This window comes from Paroedura picta, chromosome 1, assembly GCF_049243985.1.
Source record: "Paroedura picta isolate Pp20150507F chromosome 1, Ppicta_v3.0, whole genome shotgun sequence".
Taxonomy (NCBI): Eukaryota; Metazoa; Chordata; class Lepidosauria; order Squamata; family Gekkonidae; genus Paroedura; species Paroedura picta.
The window spans coordinates 88,269,222-88,292,507 of NC_135369.1; the positions used below are offsets into that span (position 1 = coordinate 88,269,222).

The following is a 23,286-nucleotide window of genomic DNA, read 5'->3' on the forward strand; positions in this document are numbered from 1 at the left end:
AGGTGTGGAAATTGTCAGCCTCTGGTATTTATTTATTATATATTTATTTATTATATTGATATGCCGCCTTCCCCGGGGGCTCATTTAATTCCAGCTGGTCAATATTCAGTCCCTAACAAAGCTCAGTCCTTGATCTGGAAGCCCAATGTAGTTCCAAGTGTGTGACATGAGCAGGGGCCATTTCGTGGCTGAAGGAAATGGATTCCAGGCATATTGAGCAGTCCTAAGCCCAGTGTCCCAGGATCACGAATATGTACATCCACAAAAGGTGGCACCAGTCCACTCTAACACTGCGGCACGTTGACTACTGAAGTCCCTCATTTCTCAGACTTCCATCTCGTTTGGGCTTTTGAAGTAGGTCTTAGAGGCCTTCTAACAAACGGGAAGGCTGCAGGCGCAAGGAAGGGCTGATCCGGCTGCACCTTCTTCGTCTCTGCTCAGGCTTGCCAAGAAAGAAACGGCCTCGCAAACGAGCTCCTCTCCACGCCGGCAGGAGGCGCTGTTATTCGCCGAGGCGGGCCGGTGCCAGACCGGCCGGGGAGGGCGATGGCCTTTCGCTCCGCCCATCCGTGGCCGGCGGCGGCGGCGGTAGTGGCGATGGCGGCCGTTTTGTCCCCTCGGGTGTGTGACAGCGACCCGGCCACGCCTGGAGCCCAGTCCCTGAAGGTGAGGCGGCGAGCGAGGGCTCCTTTCGCGGTCGTGCTTGGGCGAATACCGAGCGTGCGGCAGAAGCCGGGAACGGAGCCGCCGCGGAGGGGAAGGGCAAAGCGTCTCCTTGCGCCGACGCTGCCTCCGGTCCTGGGATGCTCTTCTGGGGCTCCTCCGCGCCCTCCCGAGGACCTCCCGCATCCATAGGGCAGGCAAGGAGGGGCCCCCGGGCGGAGCACTTAGCCTTCCGCGCCTGCCCTGGGTTGCGTTTCTTGGTCTCATTGGCAGTGGGGTTTCAATACGGATAGGAAAGCCTTGAAGAAGAAGAAGAAGAGTTGTTGTTTTTTTATACCCCGCTGTTCACTACCCGAAGGAGTTTCAAGAGTTGCTTGCAATCGCCATCCCTTCCTCTTCCCACAACAGACGCCCGGGGCTGAGAGGGCTCTGTGACTGGCCCAAGGTCACCCAGCTGGCTGCATGTGGAGGAAGAGTGGGGAATCAAACCCTGCTCGCCAGATTAGAGGCTGCTGATCTTGCCAACAACACCAAGCTGGCTTGAGTTGCAGTCTTTCAGACAGGACTGATATCTTTGGTTGCTTTGAAGTAACTACCATCAGTATACATTAGTTGGAAATATATTTAGGATTACAGCATCATTCAGATTCTCTGCAGGAGTATGATTCCCTGTTGTGTTCACCAAAAACCTTCAGTTGGCTATATCATGTAGTAATAGAAGTGTGTACTGCACAGGGACCATCGCCGCACTGAGGACTCACCTAGGATTCATTTTGCCAGGACTCCTGTTTTTTAGTTTGGGATTGCTCACTCCACAGGTCATTTTCAATTTCTGCATTTGGGCTTTCCTCTCATTGTTTAGGCTGCAATTTGTCTTTTGCTTTCTGCATTGGGGTGGGAAGCCACAATGCTTTCACTTGGGATTTCAAGGCACCTGCCTTTTTGAATGTTTGGGTATGCCCCTTCCCTCCTTCCCTTCTCTCTTCCTCCCCCTCCCATGGGAAAAAGTGTTCTACCACTTAGCTCTTCCATATGAAGTGTCCTTCTCTCCCCCCCCCCCCCCTTTCATTCCACGTTCCCTCGATCGGCTGCTCCCTTCTATCCTAAGGTTTTTTTTTTTAAGTGATCATGTTACAACACTGAGGTGCTTTAACAAGGAAGTACGGGGTTTTAGCCCTGGAAAAGGCAGGCAGGTGCATACCCCACACTTACTGGAACCAAGTTCCCAGGCAGTACAAGAATGTGAAACATATTTGAGATCCAAGTTGAAGCATTGCATTCACACAAATATGCTGCTCCAGCATGGCACAGGGCTCAGATCAGAGTGGGAAAGTTCTGACCCTTGAAATGCATAACTGTAATATTAACACTTTTCTTTCAGATCAGTGATGAGTACGGTGTTTTCTGCATGGGGATGGTCTTGTGTGGTTTCTCTATTGCTGCAGCAGTGGCAATGATGCATCCACATGCTAGGCTTCCCCCTCCCCAGTTTCCCTGCCTTGGCCTCCCAGCAGCAGCTATTCTCCCCTCCCCATAGCCTTTGAGGATTTTTTCTCCCCCCCCCCCTTGTCAATTGGATATCATAGTAATCTGTCTGTTAGGTCCAGTGAATAAGGGGTAGGGCATTTAAAAATGACAAACGAAAGCAGAGGATTTAAACAATTTGATTGCAGCAACAATATTCAGTTTCCAATTAAAAAAATAAAATAAAAAGTCTGCTCTCCACCTGTGGGCAGGATGAAGAAAATCTGAACTTTGCTACCCAGGAGCAACCATCCAGGCTTTTCTATACACTTTTGCAACATTTTGTGGCAAGGCTGGATTGGGAAGGACTATAGAAAAGCTGAGGAAAATTCTGAAGATGCAGGAATGCATCAAGATGCTGTGTGGAAAGGGAATGAAGGGGAACATGCTTCCCAATAACATCAACCCTGGAACAGATAACATGGGTAGAAAAAGTGTACGTGCTGAAGGTCCTTGGAGTTCTGTGCATTAATGTATGGTATTTTCATATTCTCAGGATGACACAGAAGAAAATTCAAATGATGGTAGCCAACCATCTAAAAGACGACGAATGGGCTCTGGGGACAGCTCACGAAGCTGTGAAACCTCAAGTCAAGATCTTAGGTAACATGTTTTTAATATCATTAGAATATCATGTATTTTCTTTCTGATCACTCTTTGGTTATTTAAATATCTATAAAGATGCCTTGTTGACTTGCTTAGTCCAAGAGGGCGGTAAAAGTGTAAGAGGTCTTTTCTGTAAACTGGAGCTCTGAAGTATGCATAGACAAAAGTTGGTCACTAGAAGCATCTGATTTTCTTCTGTTCCTCCAAATTAACCAGCCTTTTTCCCTCCAGAAAACTTACTCATGGTGAAGTTATTTTAATACTGAATGCTGAAATTTGACTCAAATATAGTTCAACATACCTTGTTGAGGCTGAAAACAGTACATTTTAACATTAACATACAGCACTTTTAAGGCAGCATTGTAGGGCAGAGTATCTGAAGTTGCACGATGAAATTTTAGGCTGTTGAACTTTTGTTCCTCTATTATTCTTTCTTTCTTTCTTTCTTTCTTTCTTTCTTTCTTTCTTTCTTTCTTTCTTTCTTTCTTTCTTTCTTTCTTTCTTTCTTTCTTTCTTTCTTTCTTTCTTTCTTTCTTCATTCATTCATTCATTCATTCATTCATTCATTCATTCATTCATTCATTCATTCATTCATTCATTCATTCATTCATTCATTCATTCATTCTCTCTATTAATATGTTCAAGACAGCCATCCAGAGTTCTGCTATATCCTTAAGCTACTGGTGAATTAAGTGGTTGAAGCAGAAGTGGCAAATTAAGTGTTGTCCTTGTGCTTGCCTATAACAATTAGTGGTCATTTAAAAACTGACTGTTTTCAAGTTTTGATCTTTTTTTGTTTAGTTTCAGTTACTTTCCAGCTGAAAATCTGATAGAATACAAATGGCCACCTGATGAAACTGGAGAATACTACATGCTTCAAGAACAAGTCAGTGAATACTTGGGTGTGACCTCCTTTAAGCGAAAATATCCAGGTATTCATGCTAAAGGGTCTTATGAATATTGCAGATTAAAACAATACAAATTAGCATTTTAATAATGGTTACATTTTTAAATACACAGTTGAAACAAGATGTACTTTTACAGAATTAGATGGCTGATAGTGCCTCTGAGTTCAGCCATTAAATATTACATTTGAGATAAACTACCAGATTTGTGTAGATGACCTCACCTCAGTCATGTGTCGTCATTATCTCCCCTCCCACCCAGGGGTCGTTTCTCTGTAGTGGAAGCATATCACATAGTTGTTTGCCATCGGGGAATGTAGCTTGGGGTGAGGTGTGATAGATGGCAGGGAAGGGATTAAGCTACTTAGAATCATAGAGTTGGAAGGGGCCATACAAACCATCTAGTCTAACCCCCTGCTCAATGCAGGATCAGACCAAAGCATCCTAAAGCATCCAAGAAAAGTGTGTATCCAAAACTCATGATTCATTATTATTGTGTTTTATTATAAGACTAGATTCAAGGCAGCTTAAGGTGGCATTGGGCAGCTTGCAGCCAGATCAAGTGGGCTGGGCAGCTTGGGGGCTGGGCAGCTCGTTAGCAGGGCCGGGACAGAGCTCCTTAGCAGGCAGTCAACAGCCGGGAGGCCCTCGTCAGCAGGCCCAGCCTAGCAGGCCAAGAGGCCCTCATTAGCAAGGCCTCCATTATGATCCTTTGCCCAGGGACCTCTCCCCTTACCTGTTGCTGGCTCCAGGCACTGAGGCGTCTGAGAGCAAAGAGCTAGAGTCCAGGGATGGAGGGCGGGAGCTGCAGGGGCAGGGCCAATCAGGGCAAAGCTAGCTGCACCCTGATTGGCTGCGTTCTAACTTGGACAGCCAGACACATCCAACCCCCTAGTCTGTTTCACAATTATATAGAGGAAAAACAATGAATAAGGATTTCTAAGGTTGCTAACACTTGGAAGTAAATTCTGTGGCAATCAGTGGACATAAATGCCAAATTATTATCTAGGCTGCAAACAAATTTGTTGTTGTTGTTATGTGCGAAGTCGTGTCCGACCCATCGCGACCCCATGGACAATGATCCTCCAGGCCTTCCTGTCCTCTACCATTCCCTGCAAACAAATATTTTAGTATATTTAGTCGCTTTATAATGCAAATTCTTGTGTCAAATCTAATTTTAATGTAACAATATTTAATTGTTTTGAAGAAGATGCAAAAATCCATTACACTCTTTTTTGCTACTTTTATTTTATTTTTCTGGAGATTTAGAAAGACGAGATTTATCTCACAAAGAGAAACTCTACCTCAGAGAGTTAAATGTGATTACAGAAACACAGTGCACCTTAGGTAAGACATTTTTTAATGTATTTAAACATTTTGAGGAGGCTAAAATGATGTTATGAGCAGAAATATTTTTGCTATAAAGCTTCTAATCGTAAAATTACTTTAAGGGTGGGGTGTCTTTTCAGGGATTTGAAGAAAGAAGCAAGGAAATGATTAATCATCCAGTATACCTTCCTGCTGCTGTTTTTTTCCCCCACTTCCCATAAGTCCCAGAGATTGGGGCAGAACATTGAATTTTCTGCTGATTTGATATTTCATAAAGTTAATAAGAATGCCATGTCCCAATACAACATTAGGCAAGCATGGCAGTTTCAAAGTTGTAATTCATTTTTTCACTGAGAGCATGTATTTTGTTTGTTGATTTTTAAAACTCGAGCTGGAGGAAGGGATTAAATCACAAATAGGTACAGTAATCCTAATAAAACTTTAAGTCATGAATTCACCTGATTGATGTGCTGGTATTTCCAGTATGATATAAAATTGACCAGTAGTGCCAATGATACATTGAACATTGAAAGGGAAAGTAATGTATTCTAATGATTTCCATGAAGGGAATTCTATAGAAATAGATGACTCAGAAGCATATGATCCATTTTGTGGGCTATGCAAAAATTAGTATGTCAGTGGCTTTTAGTTCTGTGGAGGTTTTATTGTTACATTTTAGTGATTAAAGTAATTCCCACATCGAGTCTAAATTTGCTTGAGTGCATTATTTAAACTCTTTATTTCTTTTCTTTCTAATCACATATTTCTGTTCAAGTATGCTATTGGGCCATACAATTAATATTCTTTAAATCATGTTCATTAAATAAGTTAAGCAGCATGTTAAATCAGATTATATTGTGATTAAGGCATTCAGAATTTTTCAGGAAACCAACATCACAATCATTCCCTTTCTCATGTAGCTTTTTTGTTTGTTTGTTTGCTTTGCAAGGGCTTGGCTTCCTTAAACACAGTTTGTGTCTGACAACCAGTTGGCTAATATGCCACAGAACATAATGTCTGAGGTTCAAACTTTAGATTGCTAGATCCTTATGCAATTGCCAAATACGTTTTCTTTTGTACTCATGTCTCAAAGTAGACTGAGATATAGATTTAAACACATAAATGGATTAAACTGAAGAAGCCTTTATTATGCCTCTTAAATGCATTTTAATTAATCATGTTTATAACTCCTTGATATTATTTAGGTCTAACAGCCTTACGCAGTGATGAAGTGATTGATTTGATGATTAAAGAATACCCAGCCAAACATGCTGAATATTCTGTCATACTTCAAGAAAAAGAACGTCAGCGAATAACAGATCACTATAAAGAGTATTCTGTAAGTATTCTCTCAGACTTTATTTGATGACATTAAAAAACCCAAAATGACATGGAATGGCTTTTGAAGCATAAAACATCTGTAGCGTGTGAATTAATTAAAACATTTTTCTTTCAGCAAATGCAACAGCAGAACACTCAAAAAGTTGAAGCAAGTAAAGTTCCTGAATATATTAAGAAAGCTGCCAAGAAAGCTGCTGAGTTTAACAGCAACTTAAACCGTGAACGAATGGAAGAAAGAAGGGCCTATTTTGATTTACAGACACATGTAGGATGGCTTAACTTTCTTGCTCAAATTACTATAGATAGCTTTTTGTGTGTAGTAAAGATGTCAAGAGCCTCTTGTGGCGCAGAGTGGTAAGGCAGCCGTCTGAAAGCTTTGTCCATGAGGCTGGGAGTTCAATCCCAGCAGCCAGCTCAAGGTTGACTCAGCCTTCCATCCTTCCGAGGTCGGTAAAATGAGTACCCAGCTTGCTGGGGGGTAAACGGTAATGACTGGGGAAGGCACTGGCAAACCACCCCGTATTGAGTCTGCCATGAAAACGCTAGAGGGCGTCACCCCAAGGGTCAGACATGACTCGGTGCTTGCACAGGGGATACCTTTACTTTTTTAAAGATGTCAAGGTTTTTGGGGGTCTTTTTCCAGACTAGCATGTCTTGTTATAATTGAGCTGGGTTTTTTTTTTTTTTGTTCTTGGTTGATCAGGCAATTGGCCAAGGTCTCAAAGATATCATCTAGTCTAGTCTCTGTTGTTTGTATACAGAATAATGTAATATTAATGCATTTACCATTGTTTTAAATGACCTCTTTATTAATGGCTTTGGAAAAATTCAAACAACATTTCACTCACATTTCAAGATAATAATGTGTTTTATTTAAACAGAGCTCATTACATTTTATTATATACTAGACTAGATTCAAAGCCTGTTCGTGAGACATTGGTGTGGTCTTCCGCTCTGTCATTAATCACATTGTCCTGCCGCTTCCCCATGGCTTTCTGGCCTGTCTGGTGAGGGCCTAGAAGCCTTTCTGGCCTGTGCTGGTGAGGGCCTAGATTGTGCCCTCACCCGATTGGCTAGAACTGCTGTCTGTCCTGGTGAGGGGCCCCGCCCACTCTCCGCCCACTTAGCCCTTAGCAAAATATGAATACAGCGGAAGCTGTATAAAGATGCAGCTCTAATTTAAAAGGGAAAGAATACTTGTGAAACCATATCAGTATTCTGTGAATAAAGCTTGAATCTCATATATGCAGCTGAAAACTCTTAATATTTATTGGGGTACCTGTACCTCTTGTCTAAGAACATCCCATGGCTCTAATCCCTAGATTCTTAGACTCAGTCAATACGCAGAAATGTTGTACATGGAATGAAACTTCACACTGCAGATACTTCCACCCTTGGTGCATTTATTTACTTAGAAAATTTCTATATTGGCTTTCGAGGGACATACCTCAGGTAGTTTACAAAATAAAAACAACATTAGCATGCTTTAATTCTATTCCAGCATTGAAAGCCCAGTCACAAAAAGCACACTAAAATGGTGTTTTAAAAAAGCAACCCCATACTTAAAAATTAAATCTCCTAGCAGAAACATTTTGAAGATGGAGTGCTGGGGTTGCCAAGCCCCTGGTGGGGACAGTTCCCTGCTCACAGGTCCAGTTTTTTGCTGCTACTCTGAATGTAGGCAGGAGAAAATAAAAACAGGCATTGCTATGATGTCACTTCCAAATTAAACCCAGAGTTGCTAGAAACTCTCTGGTTTGACTATAAAGTTGCCAGTAATTTCTAGAGAGGACTAATGGTGCCCCTCCCCCCCCCCAAAAAAAATGTTCAAGCAATGCTGCATGGCTGGTTGCCCAGCTATGGTGTTCCAATGGAGGATGAGTCATGGAGAGCAAGGCTTATGAGGCAGATTTTAACTGGCACATTGGAAAAGATGGGACATCATATTTAAGGCTTTAAAGTTAAGAACCATCATTTTGAATGAATGGGCAGAAATGAATGGGCAGTCAGTGCAGCTCCTTCAACACCAAGGTGATATGATCTCTTTATTCAGTCCCTGACAGTAGCCTGGCTGTAGCATTTTGTATGAGTTGAAGGTTTTGGACTGTTTTCAAAGGCTGCCCTGGCCTACAGTAAACTATAGCAATTAGACCTGTATGTAGTTAAACCAAACATGACTGTCAGTAGGTCACACCTTCCCCCATCCCTGACCACCCCCTCCTCCTTACACTTCCCTCCGCGGCTTGGAGGCAGCAGATCCCTGCTGCATGAGAGCTGCCCTTGCTGGTGAGTTCACTAACAGCTGCCTGCAGCCTTTCCAGGTCCTGGGGGAAGGGGGAGGCTGCCTGCAGAGTTCTTCCAAGCCCCCCCCCCCACTTGTCAATCTAGCACCTGTTGTATTCTGGAATGCAATGGGCTTGGCCCCAAGTTATAAAACAATTCAATAAAAAACAATGCCAAACCTATAGTTTCACTTCAGATTGTGTTACTTTTTGTATGTGTGAAGTGGGAACAGGATCATAATGATCTACTGTGTGTAACAACATTTTCAGTCAGCATTTGTGTAGTCCATCCTGGGTTGGGAGTCAAGGAGAGAGAGATTTGCGGTGATGGAATCCTTTTATGCACATTGGTCCTATTCAGCAATAAATACGATAGTCATACAGAAAAGCAAATCTGGTCATAAAAATACTGTGGAATATAAATTCTTTTTTTTTGTGTGTATTAATGCAGGTTATTCAGGTACCTCAAGGGAAATATAAAATCTTACCTACTGAACGGACAAAAGTTAGCCCTTATCCAGTGGCTCTTATCCCAGGCCAGTTTCAAGAGTACTACAAAAGGTATGGTAAAAGTAATGAGATAAAGTTGTGCTGATAAATTAGCTTTTGTTAGTAAAGTATAATTTGTAGAAATTGCAAAGGGAACTTGACTTGAAATGAGAATGTAAAGGTATGAAATACTCATGATACGCTAGCTTAGTAAGTAGAATGTATAAGGAGTGGCAATCAAAAATAAATTAAACACATTTAAAAACATAACCCTCCCTCCCTGGCAGGACAGCACAGCACACAGAGGAGACTATATATCAAAGACTTGGGTGAAGAGCTGTGTTTTTACAGGCACCAAAAACCATATAATGCAGGGCATGGCTAATCACCAGAGGGAGGCTGTTCCAGAATATGGGGCCACTACAGAAAAGGCCTTCCTGCATATCACTGCCCCATGCACCTCTGAGAAGTCTCAGTCCTCAGGGACGCCTCTCTGGGAGAAGACAATCCTTCAAACATTGGGCCCAAACCATTTAGAGCTATATATGTTAACATTCACATTTTGAATTGGGCTTAGTAGTAAATAGGGAGTCAGTGCAGATCTTTCAAGATTGGTGTGTTGTATATCTGTCCAGAAACTCCAGCCAACATTTGAGCCGCTGCATTCTGTACCAGTTCCAGCTTCCAGACCATCTTCAAGGGTAGCCCAAGTGCATTGCAGTACTTCAGTCAAGGTTACCAGGGCATGGATCACTGTGTCCAAGTTATCCCTAACTAGGAAAGGCTGAAGCTGGTGAACCAGCTGGAAATGGTTGGTAACTCTCATCACATGAGTCTCAAATGACTGTTGAATCCAGGAGAACACCCAGATTGTGGGCTTGAAGCCAGACTGAAATGGGTCTAGATCAGGGTTCATCAACCCCCGGTCCGCGGCCCGGTGGTGGGCCGCAAAGGCCACGGTACCACGCCGCCACCAGCCATGCCTGCCTTCCCCCGCCGGCAGCAAGAAGGAAGGGAAGAGGCAGGCGCAGCTGCCAGCATGGCGGTGACGGAAATGCGCATGTGCGCTGTCGCCGTGCATGCGCGTTAGCACCCCCTAGTGGTGAAAATGCGCATGCGCAGTTGCTGCACATGCGCGGCAATTGCGCGTGCGCGTTTTCGCAGCACCCGGACCGTCGGCTCTTCCCTCACTCCGGAGGCGGTCCCTGACCTGAGAAAGATAATCAATTTCTAGCCACCAACTTCTCCAACACCTTGCCCAAATGGAATGTTAACCCTGGGCGATAGTTATTTACTACCTCTGGGTCCAAGAAGGATCTCTTGAAGAAGGGGGTATACCACAGCTTACTTTAATGCCACTGGAAACTCCCCATCCCTCAAAGAAGCATTTATCTTTCCCTTGGCCCATGCAGCCATACTCCATTAGCTAGCTTTTATTAGCCACGATAGATGGATCAAAGAGATCAGTTGGAAAAACTGCAAACAATTTGTCTTCTTCCTCAGACCACAATGATTGAAATTGATCCAAAAGAATAGGACCAGACAGTACTCTGGATACCTCCAGGGGACCACTTCCAACTGTGGAGTCCAGTTGTATGCAGGTCCCAGTCACTTTAACCTGAAAGTGCCTTGGGGATTTATCACAGCAAGCTTCTGAAGGTGGCATGGAATATCTTTATTGACTTGATGACAACAGCCCTTTAACCACATGGAATAGGTCAGCTGGACGACCACTTGAGTATGCAATGGAGGTGGAGAAATAAGTTGCTTTTGCTGCCGCCACTTGGAAGACACGATAATGTGCTCTAACGGGGGTTTGTTTGGATTCATGTTGGTATTTATGCCACTTGCATTCTAGCCCTTAGCCTTCCTGCTTCATCCCATGAAGCTCCCTACTTTACCAGAATGTATTATGAGCTCTGCAGGGTTGCTGAACACATTTGGAAGCAATTGTGTCAATAACTCTAGTCAGCTCATGATTCCAAAATAAGACCAGAGCCTTGACAGGAGCACCAGCCATGTCAATCAGAAACTCCCCCAGAACTATCAGGATTCCATAAGTCTCGGGGGCAGGCCATCTCAATGGGTCTTTCACCCCTATAGTGAGGAACAGTCACCATGGGCCCAGACTTCACCAGATAATGATCAGTCCATGACAAACGACTCACTACAAGTCCCTCTGCCAATGGATAGTCACTCTCACATTCTGTAGCAAGACCAGGTTGAGAGTAGGTCCTCCAGCATGGGTAGGGCCCATAACATACCAAAGCAGTTTCCTGGTTGTCATGGAGGCTACACTGTCCTGTTTTGCATTCTGTTGATTTCTACTGGTTTAGATTGGAGTAAGTCTGTATAGATTGTACTTTTGATCTTTTTGTCAGCAGCATAGTCAAATATTTTAAATGGCTTAGCAGATCCATTCTATACTGATTTTTATAGTGTATATAAAATTCTGCAGGTAGTTATTATGGCTTCTTGCATTCAGTTTATACTTATGAAGTATTGTAAAATTGCTTTGATATGTCATTTAATATCCAAAATTACTGTTTATCAATATGTATAACAGTAGTATGGCACTGAAAATGAGTACTGCTTAACTTTAGATATTCCCCAGATGAGCTTCGATATTTGCCACTAAATACAGCTCTGTATGAGCCTCCTTTAGATCCAGAGCTACCTGCATTGGATAGTGATGGAGATTCTGATGATGCGGAAGAGCGAGGTGATGAAAAGCGTAAAATCAAAGGCAACTCGGTGAGCTGAACCTGTACTTTAGAAAAAACAATCCCCCCCCCTCTTTTTGATGGCTGGCAGTCAGTCTCTGTTTTACAGAGATGGCCCAAGTGGTTTCAGTTGTTCTTACACACTTTTTCCCATTGAAAAGAGGGACAGATGAGTACCCTGATTCTCTGGGAAGCTTGAGGTGAATGAAGCAGATGGGAGAATGGGTAGAATGCAGGCGGAAGGAAACTCTGGTTGACTTCAACTAAACATGGGTGAGAACCTGTTTGCAGACCTACTCTGTGGCAGTATTGAGAGAACAACTACTCTTCCACTACTGTCTCATTTGTTCAGGACCATCCACCAGAGGCTTTTTAGCAAGATGAAGTGGCTTCTTTTGATAGAACTAGAGAGTGAGCTCTCAGTAGCCCACTGACTTATTTGCTCGCCACTTTTCAGATAAAATAATTTGCATCTGATCCAGCTTTGATTCCACCTTGAAATCAGTATAAGAATGATGTCCAGAGCATCTAGTCCTAATTTGCGGAAGAAGTATAGCCAAGCGTACCACCCTTGCTTTTGGCTTCTTACATCATGTAGGGGAGTTATAACTAGTTGGATCCAGGCATTAATGAATGCCTTGTTGCAAAAGGAGGTGATTGTTCTGAAGGGAACCTGCAGGACCACTCTCTGGATACTAGATACTTATCTGGATACTAGAAACTTATCCAACTATCACTTGGTGATTGGCAGTTTCAGCTGAAAACTGGCCAATATGAAAGATCAGGTATAAATGAGTTGTATGTGCTTTACATACAGGTTGATATCCAAAGAGCTTTATGCAGTGGCAGGCATGAGGACTGCTGTTCTCCTTTTCCACTGCAGCATCTGATCCTCAATTGGAGGACTTTCTAGAGAGTAACTTACAATGTTGTTCAGGAGATGCAGCCATGGTAGGGGCGGAAATTTGCCAGATGTCTGTAGGTGCTTTCTGTGTGCATTGTGGCTCTTAGGATTCCTGCCATACTTCCTGTAATATAATTACAAAGTACTACTTTGTGCATGCTATACAATTGATAGCAAAGTTATAATGTAGCTACATTGAAGAGATAGCAAGTTGCCTTGGCAAGTCATTGGTATCAGTGACTGGCTGATGGATATAAACCTGGGTTCTCCACAGTGAATGTAACTCTTAACTGAACTGCTTGTATTAAAACATATCTCAACTTGAATATTAAACGGATATGTCACAATATGTCTTATATATTGTTCTAGAATACTTATTCCCCCCCCCCAATTTTATAGTTCTATATCCCTCATATAAATTGTTTATTTATCAATCACAGTCATAGACCACCACTCCTGGACCAGCCATCTTGCAGCAGTTAACAACAGGAATATATATTAAAAATACAACAGTCTAAAAATGATGAAACACAATCCCACCCTCAAAAGTTCCTCACGGCAGCCATATTTCTCCGGGTTGGTGGTTAGAAAGGGTGCCCAAGATCTTTCTTTGTCCTGGCCTAAACTAAACGCTTGGTGGAAGAGCTCTGACTTGCAGGCCTTGCAGAATTGTGCTAGTTCCATCAGAGCCCTTAGTTCTTCTAGGAGCTTATTCCACCAGGCAGGGACCAGAACCAAAAAGCCCCTGACACTGGTCAAGGCCAGTCGTATTTCACGGTGAACAGGGATCACCAACTTGTTATAATTCACAGAGTGCGAGGCTCTGTGAGGGGCATAAGGAGTTAGACAGTCCCTCAGATACACCAGCTCAGACTGCAAATGGCCTTAAAGGTCAAAACCAGAACCTTGACACAGTTCCAGAATTCAATTGGCAATCAATTATTTCTTTCCATTCCATTTTATCAATCAATAGGCTTAATATGGGACTCCCATTTTCTGTTAAAATTTGATATAGGTCTGTTTTGCATCAGATATGTAAGTTTTACCATTGACCTGTATTCCATAATTTTAATTTGACCACTCTGTAAAATCTGGTGACGATTCCCCCCCCCCCCCATCTTGATGCATATAAGATCCTGGCAGTGGTTGCCATATATTTAACAGATTCACTATACATTTTAATACTGTCTGGTAATATATTTACTACTTCTAATCTTTAACTGGTTTTGTCCCTCTTGAAAGGAAAATAAGGGATTATTGTTCTGAAGTTTTGAAAGTGCTCCTTTTCTCTGCTAGCCCCAAACAAATAAAATAATGTTGTTGTTGTTTGGTTGTAGGACAACTCATCTGGCAATGTATCTGAAGGAGAATGTTCCCCTGAAAGCCAGGAGGAATCATTTCAGGGAAGACAAAAAACGAGGGAGAAGAACTCTACTCCAAGAAAAGAAGGCTCCAAACGTTCTGTATCCAAATCAGTTCCTGGGTACAAGGTAGAAGAAAAAAGCCCCTGACTCAGCTTCTTTACTGACCAGCCTTTCTCCCTGAAACATTTAACTTTGTTTTTCAAAAATGTGGAACTTCTGCTTACTATACTTGACTAGCTGCTCTTCTTTTGTGCATTCCTGTTTGCTTCCTTACTTCCTGTGGCTTTATTTTACTTGGGGCCTTACTGTTTGTTACCCTGGCTGTGAAGTTGCTTCTTTTTTTCTGTACCTAAATTGGTTCCTAAGCAATTGCAGCATGAAACCTCATTACAAGGAGGATTTGCTCTGTAAAATGCAGCTAAAACGTTGCATATATTCTTCAACATGTTTTTCATCTGGAAAGAGTTAACTGAGTAGAACATGATTTAGTACTATATTAAGAGAATTCCTTTTGTACATAAGCTAATTTGGAGAAGCATTATGATATTGTGTTTAACCAAAAATTCAGTTAGCATAACTGGGACCTGTTCAGATTGCACTTTTTCATCCATACCTCTGCATGCAATGAAATAAGGAACTGGTCATGGACTCATGTCTTTCTCTCCACTATTAATCCTTTATCATATGAAGCAGGGTTCACCTGGTGGAAGAGTCTGTCATTTATTCAAACATGTTCTTTCCATGATCTTGCAGCATAGAATCCATATTGCGGGAATCCCACACTTCTGTTAGAAGGAGATCTCTTAGAAGGAGATTTTATGTTACAGGGTCAGGGAAGGTTCCTGATTCCAGTATGCATTCTCTTGATTTACTTGCCATCTTGTATTAAAGTCTGTTGTGAAATGATGGAAACAGAGAATGAGTCCCAGATTGCTTCTTTCACTGTGCTTACTGATTTAATTTGGGGAATATAAGATCTGAACAAGCCCCAGAGCTCTCTGTTCTAGAAGAAGACTTGCATTGTAAACAGTGATTATTACATCTAGTATCTAATCATCAGCATTGCTGATGAATTTCCATGTAGGATTAAGTGTTCTTTCACGTGTCAGTGGAATTAATCTTTCATTTCGAGGGTTAAGGGAAATAAGAAGCAATAACTCAGTAGCTTCCATGGGAATAGTGAAACATTTGCATTATCAGAAAGTTTATGGACAGAAAGTTAAGAAAAGTAATTTTCTTTTTAAAAAGGTGATCAGATGTTGAGTTTGTGAAGTTTGGTGGCAAAAGTAATGTAATTTTATAGCTTAGTAACATACTAGTCACAAAATGTATGTTGATGGATTTTATATCATTCAAAATAAGCAGTCCCTTTCAGTTAATATTGTGCAGCTTTGATCAAAAAGGCTTCAAGGAATACTGTTTAACTACATAAACACATATTTTCAGAGTATGCTACAAACGTGCTAAACTTTAGTTATATCTTTTTCAGGAATTATTTTTAAAAGAAGCAAATAGAGATTTTAAACTTTTGGAAAACACATCTATTTTTACATATTAGCATTGAAAAAAATGTTTATCTTATTGCCCAAACATATGCCAATAATATGGTAATAGACGAAATCCAAAGATGATGCTTGAGAGAAGACACTGTAGCATTTTGGAACCTTACAAATTATGTGAACAAAGATCACAAAATACTTGTTTAGCTAGTTCATTGTCTTGGTGGCACAGCACCAAAGACAGATTAGTAAGGCTCTTGGCTGCTGACTTTGGAGCTTGTATAGTTCTTGGATTTTAATATGGATCTGAGTTTGTGCTGACCAGTGATTCAATTTTCAGTTACTTTGGGAACAATCCATTGTGAAGTTCTCCGGTGGCGATCCCCTTCTGAAATGAATATTACTATGTCCTTATGCATCTGGCACAGGAAACTTCCAACAGGATTGGGTCCTCATAGTGTAAGCCACTTGCAAAACCTATTGGTATTGCTACTCTGTGTTGCTACCTATGGCACTTAAGCAGAATGAAGAATAACTTTCACCTCAGAAGACTTTTGTTTTATGCAAAATCAGAGTGGTTTTTAACTATATAGTACATTCACTACATGGAATTGATTAGACATGGAGATTTTATCATCTGTCTATAGCAGGTATTGATACACCATGTGTCTACATATTAAGACACTTTTAAGTCTATAAATGGGACTTTAACTGTTGTCCCCAGGAACTCAATAAATATTTATAATAGCTTTATTATATAGCATTCACTAGTGCACCTGTATATCATCATATAGTAGCTTTTAGATCACAATATTAATAAAACTGAAATTCAAGGGTAGGAGCACTTTCGACATGCATGCATACTTTTAATAACCCACAGAATGTGAGTATTACAGTATTTCATATTTATTTGTTTTTAAACGGGCACATCAGTGTATTTTATTACACTTTTGTTCTTTTCTCCTCTTATTCCTCAGTTGCCATTCTCTTGCTTTTAACTGATGAAGGACTGACAGTTTACATCCAGTATTTTGTTCATAAAGTTAGGGATATTTGCATGAAGCAAGAAATTGGGGTGAAATCTTGACATTATCCTACTTTTCTTTTTGTTTCCCTCATCCCAGAATCTCTTTGCTTCACATTTAGTTGCTGTGAAAGCAAGAAAAGGATCTTTTTTGGCACTGTGATCTTAGAAAACATGGTATGCTTATTTAGCATTTTTAGCTATTTTGGCATTTAGCTACAACCCTGAACTCAGTCTGCTTCAATACCATTGTCCAGTGGAATTTGAGCAGCCTGAATGATTAATTGTAGCTGAATTTTGAGAGCAGCAGGATGGAAGCAGTACCCAAGGCAGTGTTTTTCAGAGTTCCTGTAAATCTATTTTTATTACTTTCTAGTAACACTTGAATTGTTTTGGAATGTGAATAGGCTTTCCTTCGTATTACACTTTTGTAGGAATGCATTTATGTATTTTTGAGGCTCATTTAATTGGTATGCAGCGATTATTTCGCTTTAAAGTTTGTGGAGCTTAGACTAGAGGGGAACATTATCAATAAATGCTCCGGCCTCAGTGTTAGCATTTAGATGGAGTTTCAAAATGTTAATTATACATACCATAGTACAGGTACAGTAACTTAACTGTAGTTTTGTTTTGGGGTGATAGGAAGTTTGCTGCTGTATGCTATGGCAGTAGAATATGCATATGGCAAGAGAATTAGAGAAGTGCACTTGCTGTTTTGTTTTATTTTGATATAGCTTAAAACACAATAAAAACCTGACTCATAGAATGTAGCAGTAACAAGAGGTGAACGCTGCAGGAATGAAGTTTGATCCTTTTGTTGGGAGGAGCAGGGTATAAAAATGGTATATATGTAGGAGTAGAATAGCTAATAGTACCATTTTATATGTATGTTTTCACATCCATGGTATTTATTTTTTGTAGAGACATTTGTGAATGTTAGACTTCTTTCATAATTTGATTATATTTATGTATAAAACAGGTGGAATATGCTTTTTAAAAAATAAATAAGCAAAAAATTATTCATGAATGCCTCTGTCATCTTTTGGAAAGGGAGATGTGCATACATGCCTTGTTCAGTATTTGTTTAAAAAACAAACTATGGAGGCCAAACAAGTTAAAGTACTCCAAAACCACAGGGGCGGGCTTTTTAAAATAAAGTGGAAATCGTGCTAACCCATATGAAAATTCTAAAGAGAGTAGTTCTTTTAATTACTGGAAGTATTTGACTAGCATAGATAGCATCTTTAAATGGAAATTGTTTTTAAAATTAATGTAATGACTTTTTCACTTAACTTTTTAGTTAATACCATTTTGAGTTGAAACAGTTATTTTTTTCCATTTGGTAAGTGTGGTTTTATAGTTAAGAAATATTGATTACTTGGCAGTATATAAGCTCTCTCAGAAGCCTAAAAATATCCCCGCGAATGTGTATCTGAGTTCAGGACAGGAATATCTTTGTCTGGGTGTTTGGGGGGCCAGCATGTGGGACTATCCCATGTTTATTCAAAGCTGTTCCTTCTTTCCTTGTTGGCCTTGCACAGTTCTGCTTGCTCATACCTCTCACTCATTCAAAACTGAGATGTGTTCAGATGTTATGGTGGATAAATAGAGGCTTTTCTACCAAGAAGAGACCTGTGTAGGTACTACGTAACACATCAGTAGCTAGTTTTTGATACCCAATTAGCCATCTTCACATTTAGAAACTCCAGCTCTGCAAACACAAGGAGCTCCAGGTACTGATACGATGTTCTTGAACAAAGATGACTTGTTTGATAGCTATCTTGAACAAGCATGGAATTCAGATGCTTGTACCAAATTATTTCAATTTTATTGGCACAAACTTGGTTTAATTTTTCATTATCCAGCAAAAGCATTTTGTGGCTTTAAAAAAAAGATACAAACAGGGAAAACAACTATTAGTCTTATCAAATGTACTCAACATTCAGTCAAAAATCTTGTTATATTTGAATTTTCTGCAATGTCTTCTATATGACTATCACTGTAAATCAGAAACATTGTAAATGAGAAATATTGTTGTCTTCTATTCATAAGCTATTTTAAGTGATTTTCATTGATTTAGTAAAATAAGTAATTCAAATACTGGGTACTTTTAAAGCAGGAGACAGCAGATAGTTATAGCTAAATAATATACATTTTATTGAAATTTAAGTTCTTTCATTGGGAAATATACTTTAAATTACCTGGAGGACTTTAAAACTAGATTATCTGATGCTAAGCTTACAAAAACGTAGTAATAAAGCTGTAATGATACAAGGAAGTAGTAAAGCTGTAATGGTACAAGATTATAATTAGGAAATGTTCTTGGGACTCATGTAATGGGTATTGCTGGTGATTTTAGGAATTACTTCCCATGCTATACCTGTTTAGCACCATGGTCATGCTAGTGATACAGATTATTCCCAGTGAATTAAAGAAAAAAATTACAGTGTGGGACACAGGGGATGTGTGCATAGCACACATCTTCTGCATCCGTTTCTGAAATTGCCAGCAAGACGGTTAGGAAACAGATTTTGCTTCCTATCCCTGCAGCAAGCGCCTAATTACAGCTTGCTTACTTTTTTCCATGTGAGTCAGTTGCTTCCATTGATATACATGCAGTAATCAGACAGTCATAAAAACCTCAGGTAGCAGTGGTGACAACATTTGAGCCTGAGACCTCAGAGTGGAGTTCCTGCTGTACAGAACTGAAAATACTTGGCTGGATGCTCCATTAGTTCACTTTATACCAAATATATAATAGCTCTCTGATTGTAATAGGAACACGGTGGACTTCCATGGTGGTCTTTGTAAGTCTTAGTATCACATGTAGCAGTATAAACTAATGCTCATCTTTTCCTTCAGTTTATATTAGTTAGCATGCTCTTTGTATATTCATAGTTAATAAGTTAAATAACTTATGGAAAATGAGGGTACTGAAATTCAATGGCATGTATTACATTTAATTTAAACAGATATAAATGTCACTGGTTTTTGTGCATTGTAGGTGATTCCACAGACATAAGACTAATGCCAGTAGGTAGCGGGATTTCTCTAATTTGTTCACTTTCAATGTAGCCCAATAAATCACACTCAGTGTTGTTCTGGAGATCCCTGGAACCCCAGTGACATTATTTTGGAGACAAATGGACTGGGGAGTGTGAAAGTTCCATTCTGGAAGCTGAGCTGCATTCCTAAATTATTTGGAGTATATTTTCTATAATATACAAGTAGTTCACTTTTTGTTTGCTTTAAATATTATGATCCTTTCTATTCCAAGTATCTCTAATCAATGCATTCTCTTTAATCATTCCCTTTGATCAACATCATACAGAGAATTCATGAATTTACAGAAGTTAAAATGAGATTAATTTTGAAAAAAATGCCTGTATCAGTTCTTCTGGAATGAATTTATAGCCCTCTTCTACCCTTCCAGCCAAAGGCCATTCCAAATGCTATATGTGGATTTTGTCTGAAGGGTAAGGAGTCCAACAAGAGAGGGAAGACCGAAGCACTTATACACTGCTCCCAGTGTGATAACAGTGGTAAGTAAAAAATTGCTATAAGTATTGCCCTAAAGTGACAAACTGAAAAAAGATATACAAAATAGCATGCAAGCTTGTACAATTAGAATTTTTGCAGTGTTTTGAGTTTACCATGGTATACCTGCGTCACTTAAAGAAACTTAACATTTTGTAAAATAAACCATTTAATTACTTAAGAGACTTCTTTGACCATTCTAGTAATGATGATGCTGGTTTTGATCTAGGCCACCCCTCCTGTCTGGATATGTCTGCAGAGCTTGTTGCCATAATTAAGACCTACCCTTGGCAATGTATGGAGTGTAAAACGTGCATTATATGTGGACAGCCTCATCATGAAGAAGAAATGATGTTCTGTGATGTGTGTGACCGTGGCTATCATACGTTTTGTGTGGGGCTTGGTGTTATACCCTCAGGTAATTACAAAAGTGATATTTTTTTAGAATATCAGTACCCTGATTTTGGAAAGATATTTTACATGTGATAATATTATAAAACTGACAACTATATTGTCATTTTTATCTTATATCTTGTTCATTAAGAAATGGGTATACAAAAGATTTCCTTAAGACAGTTTATTTACTTTCACAATTCATAAAAAAACTGAGGACTGTATAACATTGCAAAGAACATATTGAAACACAGAAGAATACATAATCAATTTTGAGAATCTTCCACAGCATTTGCAACACTCGTTTCCTGTGTATGAAACAAAAAGGTGTAAGGCAGTATCTGTCAGTTAAACTGGGAGAATAGGGGCAACTTGACTAGATGTTTATATTTTCCTGGTTGTACTGAATTATTCTGGGTGATATATGCAGTGTTCAGTTGAGGTGGCCTCTGCCCTTCTTTTCTCACCCCACCCCATCTGTTTTAGCCTCATTTTAATGTATATAATACCTTGACAAATTTCAATTCTGTAAACACCTTAAGGCTTTTGCAGAAGTCAAATAAACCAACTATGGTTGAATACGGGAGATGATAATTAATGGTTGCTAAAACTATTCTGTTTTAATAGTGGATTTTTTAAACATTCTGGTCTATAATTATACTAAAGAAGCATTTTCCACTAGGAATGTGCAAGGAGATTGGACCATTTTCAATTCATCCGATTAATCTGTAGTGGTTTGGATTCGGCACCATTGAAACAAATAGTGCCATTCAAATCTATGGGTATTTTCTCTTTCCTGGACTCTGGGGGTGGAGGTGTAGATTTGCGGTAGAGGCACCAAAGTTGCAGCATAGATGCAGGAGTCTCTCTTTAAAAGAACCCCCCAAGTTGCAAAAAGATTGGACCATGGGGTCCAATTCTAAGGTGCCCCCATCCCATCTCCCCACCTATGATGGGGGGGGGGGAGTTCTGTGTTCTCACCATAGGAAATAATGGAGGTTGGATGGGGGCACCCCTAAGAATTGGACCCCTGGTTCAATCTTTTTGCAACTTAGGGGTTCTTTTGAGGAGAGGCCCCTGCAATCACACTGCAAGTCTGGTGCCTCTACTTCAAACCCCCATCTTCTCAAAGCCCAGGAAAGAAAAAAGGGAACTTTCCCCTTCTTTAAAGTTCTTTAAAGCACTGAATCATGCTTTGATGATTTGAGCAAGGTTGATTTGGCTGTTTAAACTTATTAGGAAATGGCAATTTGAATCAGATTTGGCTACTTTATGCCCGAATCAAGGCTGATTTGGATACTTTTCAGCCAGATCAAATCACACATGCCTGTTTTCTACTACTGGAACAAAGTAGTCTCCCTATGTCTTATTTACTGTTGTTCTCTTATTGTACAGGGAAAATCTGAGTAAATTTGTATGACAATACTCCATTCAAAACTTCAAGCAGCTTACTTCTGCGCTTCCTTCTTCTATAGTTTATTTGTGAAGAGTACCTGTTTGAATCCCAATTCAAAGTGCTAGGAAATGGTTAGGGAATTCCTTTGGGATTAAGTGTTTGTAGTACTAATTTCCTGTAATTTGTCTCTACATTTCATGGACTCAAAAACTATCGAGCCCAATCAAAAAAAGGTTTGTGCTTGGATGCAAATACCATGGAATTCAATGAGTTGTATTCCTGAGAAAGCACAAATAAAATTGCATCCTAATTTGATTTATTGGGGCTTTTGTATGGTATCAGTTGTTTATTCTGGTTTTAACTGACATCTCTAATTTTGTAGGTCGCTGGATTTGTGACTGTTGTGAAAGGCAGCCTCCAATTCGCAGGGGTAGAGGAAGAAGAGGGAAGAACAGCAAAGAAGGCTAAACTTAGTACCTTATATGCAACACTAAGAGCCAGATTTGGTGCTATTTAACTTACCACTCTGTATAAGGAAAAATACCACTCAAATGTTTTTTCGCCAAATAAAAATTTAAATTTTGATGGGGGAATACCTAGTAACCTGGCCTAGTAAATCTGCTTGTAATAGAAACTCTTAAGCAGTGGGTGAACATTAGGTGTCTAGTCTACAAATGCAGCATGTGTCACATGAATTTCTACTGCACAGCAGTCGTTTCTTCAGAGAAGCAGCTATTCTTCATCCCAGTTAAAGTCAACGAAAATACTGGATTTCTGGCAAAGAATTACTGTTATTTCACTTACTAGCATAAAGCACCATAAAGCACTACAAAGCTCTTGGAGCAAGGTCAGTACTCCTGGAGCAATATACTAGATGTGGTGGAAGTAATAGTATGTCTGAAATGCCCACCTGGAAAACAGGAGAAAACTAGGGTGTGGAGATGTTATCAAAATGAATACATGGGAGAAGGGCTTCAACTCTTCCCCATCATACCTACCTGACTTTGGGTACTCTGTTTTCCCTTTCTAGCCCTAAAACTGGCAGAAAACCAGTTATAGAGAAGCAGGCTGCATAACAGACTGGGGAGGGCTTAGTGTCTATACCCACCTCATGCTGCTAAAGACCACCTACTTTATACATGATCAGCGTAGATATGTGAAAAACATATTTTCCACAGTGAAGTCAACCTGGCTCTCATACGGACAAATATTCAATTGCAGTAAAAAATAAAGGACCAAATTACCTTTCTTGGGCAACAGCAATACCAACCGCTAAACTACATGTCAATAATATCAAATTTCTATAT

The 23,286-nt window shown here is 40.2% G+C and overlaps 1 protein-coding gene across 2 annotated transcripts; it reads left to right on the top strand.

Annotated features, from left to right (window-relative positions):
* Window positions 1–509: 509 nt before the first annotated feature.
* Window positions 510–22,562, top strand: PHF10 (PHD finger protein 10). 2 transcript variants are annotated; one of them, XM_077346866.1, is made up of 12 exons: window positions 510–666; window positions 2,684–2,790; window positions 3,595–3,725; window positions 4,962–5,045; window positions 6,233–6,366; window positions 6,484–6,633; window positions 9,102–9,211; window positions 11,743–11,893; window positions 14,104–14,256; window positions 20,087–20,195; window positions 20,420–20,608; window positions 22,362–22,562. In XM_077346866.1, exons 1-12 carry the CDS (start codon window positions 547–549, stop codon window positions 22,445–22,447), a joined length of 1,524 nt encoding a protein of 507 aa, XP_077202981.1. In that variant the 5' UTR covers window positions 510–546; the 3' UTR covers window positions 22,448–22,562. The 2 variants fall into 2 exon arrangements, with proteins under 2 accessions (XP_077202981.1, XP_077202992.1); XM_077346877.1 differs by having other exon boundaries at window positions 4,968–5,045.
* Window positions 22,563–23,286: the final 724 nt, after the last annotated feature.

Excerpts from the sequence above, each read along its gene's own strand:
- PHF10 (XM_077346866.1), top strand. The coding sequence starts at position 547 with ATGGCCTTTCGCTCCGCCCATCCGTGGCCGGCGGCGGCGGCGGTAGTG. Across the intron at positions 11,894-14,103 it reads GTAAAATCAAAGGCAACTCG|GACAACTCATCTGGCAATGT; the intron begins GTGAGCTGAACC and ends GTTTGGTTGTAG. Across the intron at positions 20,609-22,361 it reads GCTTGGTGTTATACCCTCAG|GTCGCTGGATTTGTGACTGT; the intron begins GTAATTACAAAA and ends CTAATTTTGTAG.